This window comes from Columba livia, chromosome 3 (assembly GCF_036013475.1).
Source record: "Columba livia isolate bColLiv1 breed racing homer chromosome 3, bColLiv1.pat.W.v2, whole genome shotgun sequence".
In the NCBI taxonomy this organism is placed as follows: domain Eukaryota; kingdom Metazoa; phylum Chordata; class Aves; order Columbiformes; family Columbidae; genus Columba; species Columba livia.
Genome location: NC_088604.1, coordinates 8,015,134 through 8,027,613, shown reverse-complemented (window position 1 = coordinate 8,027,613; position 12,480 = coordinate 8,015,134). Strand labels below are relative to the sequence as shown.

General features: G+C 39.7%; 1 protein-coding gene across 2 annotated transcripts in view; it reads left to right on the top strand.

Moving 5' to 3' along the window:
• Window positions 1-12,480, top strand: part of EVA1A (eva-1 homolog A, regulator of programmed cell death) — a 211,796-nt gene that overhangs the window by 73,919 nt on the left and 125,397 nt on the right. For both annotated transcript variants that reach the window (XM_005510104.3, XM_021297951.2), the window contains exon 4: window positions 11,987-12,139. In XM_005510104.3, the coding sequence (XP_005510161.1) occupies window positions 11,987-12,139 (153 nt within the window). The remainder of the gene's footprint in view (window positions 1-11,986; window positions 12,140-12,480) is intronic.

The following is a 12,480-nucleotide window of genomic DNA, read 5'->3' as shown; positions in this document are numbered from 1 at the left end:
TTTGTGCTGAGAATCGACCTGGACATGTTTTGAAGAGAACAGGCAGTCATTCTTTCCACCATAGATTTAACTCTAATCTAAGAGGCCCAGTTAATTCTTGTCAATGGCTTTTTTCAAACATGGGAAAGCCCATCCTGATGTCCTTGCCAAAATCTTACTCAGATATTTTTTTTTTTTTTTTGTAACAGTGATTTTAATTAGAAAGCAACTGAATTTTAAAATCAATTAGAAATGAATTAGAAATTAGAAATGAATTCCAGTTAGACCACCTTCTGATGATAATGTCATCTTCAGGTTTGCACCCTCTATTGTATAGTGGCTGAGCTGCCCTGCTGTGTCCAAGCAGTGTTTACCTTTTCATGAGAATGTGAAAGAATTGTGAAGAATCATCCTCTCTTTTGGCAGTTTCCAGTTGCCGGTGAGCATTAAGCTGTCTTGTATCTCTTGGGCAACTGGTCAGGTCTGCTCATCAGATTTCAACCAGATTAGCTGAAATATATGAAAAGGACATTTTGGAAGGACCGCCTAGGCTTGCGGTGAATGCCCTTTGTTTGCTGTTTAATTTCCCTACAATCCATTCCTTCAATATTGAACCTAGTGTGGGCTTTGTTGCTGGCTTCTCTTCTCGTTGGCTGTGCTGGGCTGAGAGTTACACCTTTTTCTGTTAAATTCAGTGAAAAGCCTGGTCTCATCACACATCCTCAAGGCTTGCTTTCTCTAGGCAGAGTTTGGGAAATGCTGTAAGCAAGAGCAGAGGGCTATGGAAAGAACAGAGACTTTGTGGGAATTTCAGACAAGAGCATAGAGGGACCTGAATGTATTCCTGGTGCCTTTAATGCTGGTGATTGATTTTAGTGCTGGGATAGATTGGTAATTCAGTAGTTATCAACCCTTTCAGAAAAGCATTAATCTGCTTTGTAAGACAGGTTTATTGGTGGCAGGAGAAGTTCACTGTATTGTTCTCTGCATAGCTTTTTGGTGGGCCAGGCTTTCCACAGCAGCGTGGTGGAGTGAGGGCTGTTAAATGAACACATCCCCCTGGCCCAGCCACCGAGGCAGCAGAATAAGCCGTTTACCTCCTGCATTCATCAGCTTGCTCTTGCTTATCTGTATTATTTCAAAACTGTTAAGGTGGTGCAGGGAGTGGAAATTTATAAGGGCAATAAAACTTCAGGCAGCAAATGCTGGAGCGATGAAAAGATGTAAATAAAAGAACGCTATAAATAACAGACGACAGATCCGTCAGCCTGCAATTGGGGTCAGAGAATCCTTAATGCTAACAATTAATTTTGTTTTAAGCTGTTGATGCACAGAGATTTTCAGGCATTGTCAAATAGCCCTATCTCTGTAGCTGTCAGGAGTGGGATTAAGAGGAACGTGTGATTTCACTGTTATCGAATGCAGAGATTATTGTCAGCCCCTGCCCCAACGGAGAAGGAAACCACTGCTGACCTTGGAAAATTAAAAAAAACCACCAACAACCGAACCAAACCAAAACGAAATCCCACTTTTCTTCTAAACCTCATCAGTCAGCCCTGACCGACATGATAAGGAGCCAGCAAAGACCAGGGTGCTTCTTCCTGCTGATGTAGGTGGAAGGATTCCCTTTGCTGGATCAGGTCTCCAGTATCCAGATGTGAACCACCAAAAAAGACAAATTCTGAAATGTGTCTAAATTGTATAAATCATACGAGCTGACTCTTACAGATAACCTTTGTCAGTTGGCATTTGTTTTCTGTGGGGTTCTAGGGAAAAGACAGGACTGGAACAGGCTGCCCAGAGAGGTTGTGGAGTCTCCTTCTCTGGAGACATTCAAACCCACCTGGAAACATTCCTGTGTGATCTGCTCTGGTGAACCTGCTTTAGCAGGTGGGTTGGACTGGATGATCTCCAGAGGGCCCTTTCAACCCCAAACATTCTGTGATTCTGTGATTTAAAAAACCCTTTTAAACCCTGAATTTTCAGTGAAGGACAAGGAAAGGATACACTGCAGTCTTTCTGTGCTGGTACAGGTGAATCAATGATGTTGCCAGAAGGAAATGCCCTCATGTACTTCAGGAGATCCAGCCCGTCCTTAGGTGTTGTGGAGACCTGTGATGTCTTTCTGTGCTGATGATGTGCATTGTGGATGATGCTTCAGGTTTGATGAAACCAATATATCTAAATCTCATAGAATCATGGAATCCTAGAACGTCCTGAGTTGGAAGGACCCACAAGGATCATGGAGTCCAACTCCTGTCCCTGCACAGGACAACCCCACAGTTCACACCATGTGTCTGAGGATGTTGTCCAGTCTCTTCCTGAACACTGTCAGGCTTGGGGCCGTGACACCTCCCTGGGGAGCCTGTTCCAGTGTCCAGCACCCTTGGGGTGAAGAACCTTTTCCTCATGTCCAACCTGAACCTCCCCTAGCACATCTTCCTGCCATTCCCTCGGGTTCTGTCACTGGTCACCAGAGAGAAGAGCTCAGCCCTGCCCCTCCTCCTCTCCTTGTGAGGAAGCTGTGGCCGCCATGAGCTCTCGCCTCAAGTCTCCTCTTCTCCAGGCCGAAGAAACCAGGTGACTTCAACCACTCTTCGTACGACTTCCTCTTCAAACCCTTCACCAACATTGTAGCCTGGCACAGTCCAGCTGTGGTAGAGGTTTGCAAGCTACAAATGAAAGATTTCAAGATTTTCTGGCATACTAGTGAAGAACCGTAAGAAGAAAAGCGTGTCCCAGAAACAATATGCTTATAAACCAAATTGAGAGGCTGCAAAGTTTGGCTCTGTTATATTGAATCTACAGTTTAAACCATCTACAGTTTAAACATGTAGGCCTCATAGAGTGGTAGGCAGAACAGGGAGGTAATTTGATATAGTACTTCTGCAGTGGGTCTTGTATATGGACTTATTCAAGACAAGAAATATAGATGAGTTACTCTCCTCAAATAAATGTCTCTTGGAAAAAAAACAGAGAAAAGAGTAAGTCAGTCTTCTCTGCAGTAAAACCATGGTAATTAGCTCTTTCCAGTCATGACAGTTTCTTCAATATTTTTTCAATATCGGTCCTTTATTTGGTTTTCAAATTAGTTATACATTTTTAAAACAGGTATCTCCTGATATTTTTGACTTCTCATCATCCTAATTCTGCATCAGGCTCTTTTCTGTTACACACTTGTTTTTCTGACTACTTAAAAGGCACTGGAGGTTGTCACCTAATCATGTCTCTGGGAAATGGGACTTCTAAAGCATCCATGATGAATTTGGGAGATTTGGTAACTGTATTTCTCCCAGCTACATTTCTTCTTCTCAGGCAAAGTCATGGAGGGAATACTGTGTGTTTAATTATTTAAGACAGTAGTGAACTAGCTTTTAATCTAGTAGGCCTCATTTTCCCATATTTTATGCTTTAGGCAACCCCATGGATTGCATATAATAATATCAATCAGGTATTCTCTTAATATTCCCATGACAGAATTATCATTGCCCTTATTTTAATATTCAGAGAAGACTGTTTTAATGATACTAAATTCTCCCTTTCAGCTATTTTAATAATAACTTTAAGCAGCATTACTCCAGATTTACACCATCACTGGAAGAGAAGAGTGCGATGGGCAGTGGTACTAATGAAATCTTTTTCCTGGCATATTCAAGTAATTTTTTCCTTAGTGTACTCCTTCCATCTTTTAATTACAATAGCAAAGGTTTTCACCATGACTCTTATGCAACCTCCTGTGGTATAGCTAGTCCTGATTTATATCCATGCTTTTTGGCCAGATATTACATCCATGCTGGTTGGCTGGTGGGACAGAGCAACAATTACAATCACCTTTGGCACTGATTTGCCTCCTTTCTGTAATTTTCTACCAGTTCTTATAAAATGTGTAGGGACTTAACTACATTTGTCGTGTCAACATTTCTGACAAATTTCACTGAAATTTAGCCAGCAGGTGCTCAGGTCCTTGGAAGGAGGACTAATAAAGGGGGAAGCAGAGGCTCAGGCAGCAGAATGCTGGTAAGTCACACTTGCTTCAGAAAATCAGCCCAAATTCCTTAGTGAAAGAAGTAGGATGAGAATTAAATTTGTTTGTGGCCCCCAAGCATTTTGTTTAACTCTCCTTTTGTAGTCCAGCATATATATTTTGATACTCTTCCCTTTTTTCTTCCTTAGAGGTAACCATATATCTCTGTTTATCCATCAGAAAGAGTGCAACTAGGTACATCTGAACTCTGCGTTGGAAATGAAATGTAGCAGTTAATTTGCAACACTGCCAGCCTTTTCAGAGCAGAATATAAAAAGACAACGACTTCAGACTAATGAAAGTGACAGTGGGGAAAGGCACCTTTTAAACATTCCAAATTGGATGGGTGCATCAGGAGTGTAGTTTTAAAGGAATCTGACAAGGTCGTTTGCAAAGAACAATCTCCTCCTTGAAACACTTTCAGACCTCCAGAACTTGGCACTCTTGAGTTTTCAGGGTACTTCTAACTGCCTATTTGATATAACTCTGGACTGTCATCCGGGCTGTATTCAGATTTTCAGATTAACTTACATGCTCCATGCTGCTGAGGGTAGCAAACTTCAATTTCTAAAAGTTAAATGACAGCATCTTCACAAAAAGTTTCCCAAAGGAGAGATTGAACTGAAATAATGTTAAAAGGTTTTCTTCTGTGCAAACGTATGAATTTGTCACATTCTTGCTTATTTATGCTCTGAATGAAAGGAGATGACCCTTTTTAGATCTTGGCTGTTGAAATGAGGGAATGACCAGGTAGCCCTCAGCCTGTTTGTGGGGGAGCTGTACTTGAGGATGCTGGGGATCTTTGCTGTCCTGGAAATGTTCCCTCCACCCAATCCTGCCTAAGGGAATGCTGACTTGAGGGATATGTATTTGTTAAAATCCTCAGATGAATGGAAAGTCCTTGTTGCTAGCAGGGTCACATGGATGAGGAGGAAACCTTGGAACTCAGGATATGAGGTCCATGTTGTAAGTGAAAGCAAACTGGAAGAAAACAAAAAGCAAGAAGCCATAGCAATGTACACTGCTCTAAGGAGTAGGCATTTGTCGCTGTGAGGAATTTCTGATCTGTGTCAACTTATTTGCATCCTGGGACTTGGAGGCTAAAATCTGCTTATATCTTCCAAAGTGTAAAAGAGGATGCAAAACTCAGATAACAAATGCTCACTTTAAATGAAATGTAAGGAAATATAGGAACACAGGAATAGGTGTGTGAGGAAAAGGTTTGAAGTGGACCTCAAACTGGAAATGTACTGTAGTCCAATAGTTTTCTTCACAGAAGAATGTAAGAGTCAATGGAAGTTGTCCAAGGCACTTTACTCTGTCTGCTTTGAGATCTGCTTATCTGTTTCAATTTTAGGAAGATGGACTTAGATTTACATGCACTTAAAAGAAAAAAAATCTCTGTTTCTTACAAGAGGTGTACCACAGATCCTTTAAATTAGCTGATTATGGGGGACAATAAAAATACATGAAGACAAGGGTCACAGTTTACAAGGAAGGGTACTGGATGGATATCTTCAAGTCCTGTTGTGGAAGCACCCTTGTCCAAGGATACTGCTTAGAGATATCTGTCCTAGTGTTTAATAGGTTTCCTGTCTTGGACACTTATCTTTCTAATTCCCCCTGAAGAGATATTAACAAGTAATCACCATACATGATTACAGGATCAATAGAACATTTTGCTCAATCAGGTTGTGGAGTCTCAGTCCTTGGAGGTGTTAAAAACTTTAATGGACTCAGCCCTGAGCAACATGCTGCTCTAGCTGATTTTGGTATGAGCATGGGGTCTGGCCTAGAGATTCTTCAGAGGTGACCTCTGTCCTATGTGACTCTGAATTATGGTCTAGAATGACTACATCCATAGTAAAGAGTTCATATTTCTGTGGTTAACCCTTGTTTTGGCTTTTCTCTTTAAACTGACACAAAAAATTGCTATGTGGTGACTTTTGCAACATAATGGTTCTTCTGCCAAGACATAGGCTGAAAGCAGCAAAATCTCATCACATATGAGATCATAATATTTATTATTTGGTGATGAATTCCAGTCTCTGTAAAAGCTTGCCGAGTTTTAACTTCTGTGACTAAAAGGTTGCATGTTCCACTTGAGCCATCTGACCTGCTACTCATCTCAGTTGTTCAACATTGCATCAGTATCTGGTCAGAGATGGAGGGAGGAAGAGTGACATGGAGCACTGGAAATGCATCTACCATTAACACAGTGTCAGGGTGAGAAAGTGAATTGTCCCTATGCCCTTTGTCACAGACCAAAACTAACCACCACCCAATAGTTAAACACATTCTTTTATCAGTTAAAGGCAGACAGGTGTTGGTGGAATGGCTGGATATAATGTAGAGTTATGAATTTCAAGGCAGGAGATGTTTTTTGTTTTGTGTGATATGCAGTGGAACAGCTAACAAAGCTCAGGTGAAGGCGAGCAAGGCAAAAATTGGGCTGAAGATATTGGGTAGCATGAAAGGCAGTTTGGTTCTGAAGTGGCACCTTGAGTGCAGTCTCATTAATATAAAATTTGTAAATTAGATAAGAAAGTCTTACACACGAAACAATCCTGACCTGATAAGAAAGTGGGCAAGACTATTTCTGTTTCTTACAAAATACCTTTCTTTGCTCAGATTCTTGATTCTGAGGTTTAAATCCTTTAGGATTTTGTGAGAAAGACAGATTTCTCTTTCCATGTATTTTCAGCTCTTTGATCTGGGAAATAGGGTCAACTATGCATTGATTATATGATGCATGTACATTTTAATTAGCAACATTAAATAATTTTTTTCTTCACAAATGTTGAAAAATATAATTTAGGCAAGGTAGGCCTCTCACATTAACGTATTTCATCACTTTGTTAGATGCAAAATCTTTTTAGGAGCTTTTATTTCTAAGATCTTGTAGAGATTGAGCCAACTGACATTTAGTTTTGAGTTTCCCAATCATGATCATTCAGAAAATTGTCATAGAGCATAGTTGAAAATGTCCTTAGGAAACTGGATAAATGTATTTACTACAAGTCAATACTTTAACATTCTTGTACACATCCCGTAATTACAATGCATTTTGTTCACTTTGCTGTTTGAGAGAGACAATTTTTTCATTAGAAACAGTTATAATTGTTTTCCTTCAATTGTTCTAGCTGTGTTATAACTGTGTTGTATAATGACCTTTAAAAACGTGTCTAGAAAAGCCTGCAGCTGTTCCCTCCTTGGTTTCTCTCTATTGAGTTATATTTAAGCCAGTGTCTCTGAAAATAGACAGTAATATAAGGGATATTATCCTTAGCAAATATCTTAATCACGGTAAATCTCTGTTGCCCTACAAATGACTGCATGGGGGATTAGAGTTGAGCAAGCCATTTGCTGAATATCACTGCCACCTTTCCTAGGCCATTTAAGCATGTTTAATTTTTCAGGGTGAAACATGAAACCCACTAATACAAATGTTTGCATTTGGACTGAATTATATCCAGACTGTAACAGTTATAGCGGGCTTAGGACCAGATTGTGATTGATCTATAGGAGGCCAGTTCTTCTTGGGAGAGAGAAAAATGCAGATTCATTCCCAGTCCCAGCTCTCTTATGTCACTTACGCTGCCTCGATTCTTTTCAATAGTTACAGAAGGCTATTATGTGTTGAAGTACCAGTAAATATATGGTTGATGCTTAGATATGTATTTTCTTTATATCACAGTCCCCACCATCATTTAATGCCTGGGAGCCATCAGTGTCTGGATGAAAGACATCTGGCTTTGGGTCATCCTGGCTAAGATGGTGGTGGCAATGCTATGAAGCAGAAAATACTTTCAGTGACTTGTGCCCTCTGTAACATCACTTTCTATCTGTTTGTTTATCCAGATTTCTGTCAAATTGCCCAGAAACACTGAGGGTTCTCCAGTGATCAAGCTAAAAGGAACCTTTTGGGAATCTGAAATACAACTGAATACTTCATCCTCTCTTTTTGCTTCTTTCTTTCTTTCTTTCGTTGTTCATTTTAAGAAAGCAGTGTCTTCTATCTGTGGCAGCCGAGGAAACAGCAGCCCTAACCAGTGTGGACTCAGCCAGAGCTTTAGGAATTGGCAGCTCCAATAGGTTTTTCCTAGGGCAGAATTTAGTGACCATGAGGTGACACAGCCCTCGCAGTCCACACTGCACTCCGTCAGCTGCGCTGGTTCTCAAGGAGTGTGTGCTCAAATCCCTGGAGGTGTTTAAAAGACATGCAGATGTAGTTCTTAGGGTCTCTTCTCTTAGGTCTCTTCCAACCAAAATGATTCTATGATTCTGTGATTCTACCTCCCTCATCTAATATCTGAAGCCATCCATCAGGCGTTTTCCTCCATAAGCCCTGAACACAAATTTCCAGAGCAGTTGCAGTCGTAAGAACTGTGAATGTGAGTTTTGCTGTTGACTGTCTCATAACTGCTGGACTGACTTTCAGCAAGGACGTGAATGTCTGTGCATCCCAGTGTTTTCTGGACTAAATGCAATACTCCTTGTGTTGAAATCCCAGTCAGGTTTCCAAATAACAAGCCCTGACATTGAACAGCCAACAGAATTTAATATATATTCTAAGGACCACAGGACATGTGGTTAAGCAATCAGTTATACTTGTTAATTGGGAGATGTAGCTAATAATAACCAAATGAGTAGAGGAAATTGGGTTAGTGCCTTGTAAGAAATAAGAACCTCACAGAGGACCCTGGCACTCGCTCATTAGAGGCTTCAAAATTGATCTTTTCCTAAAGTTAATTAACCATTTCATATTTCAACCATTTCAGCCAGTCACAAGTATTCTCCCTTTCCAGATATTGTTTTATTAACTATGTATAGCTTGTCCTATCACAGTTTTATGGCTTTGTGCTTTTAGTTTGAATATTTTTTCTTTTCCTAAGGGAAAGAAGAAATCTGCTGAGACTATAAAGTTCTAGTACACTCTATTAGGTTTTACACTATGTACCCATGCTGAAGCTTTGCTCCCAGTTCCCTCTCAGAAGAAACAAAAATCCTATGGGAGACAATTATAGGTGAAGACAACAACTCTTGGTATGTTCAGTGTATTATTCAGATGTCTTCATGATGATTGTGGATGAAATACCTACATAGGTATAATTATGATTGGTTCTTCAGAGCTGTATGGGGTTCCTCTCTCCCTACATACTCTGATGTTGAAAAGAGTTTCTGTTCCTGATTCCTGCCACTGTTTTCCACACTCAGCTGGTTGTGGGTTTATCCCTATAGGTATTGCTGGAGGATGTGTGTTCTTTCAACAGATTCCCCCACGCATGAGCTAGGTCTTACTTCTGTCTTCATCTACAAGGATGGATGAGAAAGTGTTTTCCCATTCAATAAATATTTTAGAGGTTTGAAAGTTTCCCTGCAGTGGGATAAAAACTAAGATCTTTCAGAGATTTTTGTAAAAGGCTGCAGAGGGGGAAGGAAGATTATGTACTGGAATAGTGTCTAGGGTTAAGATTCTCACCCAGACTGTGAGGGTTTGGACCTGGGTTTTCACACTCCAGGTAGATGCTCTTATCACCAGGTAATGGACTATTTTGAGTGGGGTATTTTTTGACTTGCAGTAGGAATTTTCAGGTTGAGTATGAGGAATTGTTTGTTTTCAAACATTTCTCTCAAATCAGCATGTGTCTGTTTCGGTACACATTTTCTCCACGCTATTTCTTCTGAAAAAAAGCCTAATCTAATGTAGTCATTAGCCCCGATTTGAGCAGGGATTAAACCAGTTGACCTCCTGAAGACTCTTCCAAACAAAATTATTTTATGATTTAATTTTGGTGGAAAATTCCTCTCCAGCTCCAATCAGGAAAAATCATTCTCAAACCTATACTTACAAGACAGTAAAATGTATTGTGACTAGTGCTAGCTGCCATGGTGTAAAGATTAAGTATTAAACAATAAAGTAATTATTAGCTAGTGTTCTCAGTTACTGAGTAGTTTGATGCATATGGACTTCGCATAGTTTCTCAGAGAGAGATATCTATATCTATATATATATGGTATTGTATACAGAGAATCAGTATATATATATGTATGTGTATATATATATGTGGTATCGTATACAGAGAACCAGTATATATGTATGTATGTGTGTATATATATATCTGTGGAATCGTATACAGAGAACCAGTGTATATATATCTATATATCTATATCTATATCTATAGATATAGATATATAGATATATCTGTGGTATCATATACAGAGAACCAGTATATATATATATATATATATATATATGTATGTATATATATATATATATATATGCGTGTGTGTATATATATATATCTGTGGTATCGTATACAGAGAACCAGTATATATACATATATATATGTATATATATGTATATATATGTATATATATGTATATATATGTATATATATGTGTATATATATCTATGTGATATCGTATACAGAGAACCAGTATATATATATGTGTGTGTGTGTGTGTGTGTGTGTGTGTGTGTATATCTGTGGTATCGTATACAGAGAACCAGTATATATATATATATATATATATATATATATATATATATATATATGTATGTATGTATGTATATGTATATATATGTATATATATATCTATGTGATATCGTATACAGAGAACCAGTATATATATTTATATATGTGTGTGTGTGTGTGTGTGTGTATATATATGTGGTATCGTATACAGAGAACCAGTATATATATATATATATATATATATATTTATATATTTATATATGTGTGTGTGTGTGTGTATATATGTGGTATCGTATACAGAGAACCAGTGACAGGAAGAGACAAAAAAGTCATATCTATGCTAGTAAATGATACAGGGCTGGGGGAGCCCCAGTCTGATGATTATCCACACTGTTTTGTTGTTAGTGTGCTTGGTGGCACAATTTTGACTTGGTACAATTAGGAGCATTTCAGATAAAGTGACTGATCATGCTTGGAAGGTTACCATGGGTCAGCGACCCTTCCCATTAAGCTATTTGGATGCTGTTATAGCTACATTTCTAGAAGTAAATAATGTGATCAAGTGGAAGGTCACTCTACAGAGACTGGGGAGCTTGAGGTTATATTCCTGGCTGTGCCCTGCGTTGGCTGGGTGACCATAGCCATGCCACTTCGGTTTTCTTAGTCTCTATCCTTCACACTTGTAGATGTCTAGGTGTAAAGACTCAGCTCTTCAAAATAGGGTTTGTCTTCTGTGGTGTGTTGGCAGACATGGATGGGGAGGACCTGTTCAACGTTGGGACCTCTAGGGGTTCCCATAATACAAATAATAAGGACAATAATAAAGAGAAGGGAATGATGTGATTTTCTGTGAAATGATAGATGTAAGCTAAGCAAATGTTCTGTTTACACAAGCCTTACAAAGGCAAAAGTGTGTTTCGTATTCTTGGACTTATAATTTCAAGAAGGATTTGGGGAGCAGATTTGCACATCTGTATTTGCAATGGGCAAGAGCAGCCCCCATCATTAACAAATGTAGTATAGCTCCTATTGAACCTACCGTGAAAAAACGCTATTGAGCATAATTGTGTTTGCATTTGAGCTGCTGTGATGTAGAATAAACGCTTGGCACTTAAAGGGCTAATCTATGGATGCAAAAGGTGCCTAAATATGGGCTTCTAATATCACCGTATGGAAATCACTCAATTCCCATGCCTTACTTATTTGTCCGCAAAATGAAATTATTTGCTCTTTACCTGAACTGACATGCAGTAGGTGAAAAGATGTTCATTAAATGCGCTCATAATGCCAGAGAGGGAATGCATAATGCAAATGATCACTGCTACTCCAGCAAAAGCAGTTGTAAGCCTGGGATTTGCTGGCAGCTGATGTGCACCTCTGGGCGAATGCCCAGAATCGCTGCTGCCTCTGACAAGCTCACACCATGGGGAGGTGAGGGGGGTGCCTTCGTGCTGAGCTCCCGCGTCTGGATCAGCTGAGTAATTAAGTGTTTGTTTCCTTCCAGATGAGTACAAGAGTAAAGTAGCCTGTGAAGATGACAAGCTGAGGCTGAGCTGTAAGAAGAACATGGTGATAGCCATTTACTCTGCCATCTTTGGAAGGACACAAGGAGGCAGCCTGGAGTGCCCATACCAAACACTAGGGATGCCCATGATTGGTAAGAAGGGGAATGGCTTGACAAACACTGATCTGGGCAGGGTGGTTTAATTTACCGTCACTATGATAGTGCTGGAACAGATCCTGATTAGGAAAAGCAGGACTGGCACATACAACCTGCCATAGTGGTGCTCCTGATACGTGGTACCTTGTTAACCAGCTTCATCATGAGCACCACGCTGAGGTTCAGGTAGGTGGCCTAGCCAGGTTACCTAGCTTCAGACCTGTATCAGATGCATCAGATTATGTACTTGATGGTATTCCTTGAGTTGCTTGTTCAATTTTCTGCCCTCCTGGTAGTTCATACACTGAGCCTCTATCTACACTATGGAGGAGTTCAAC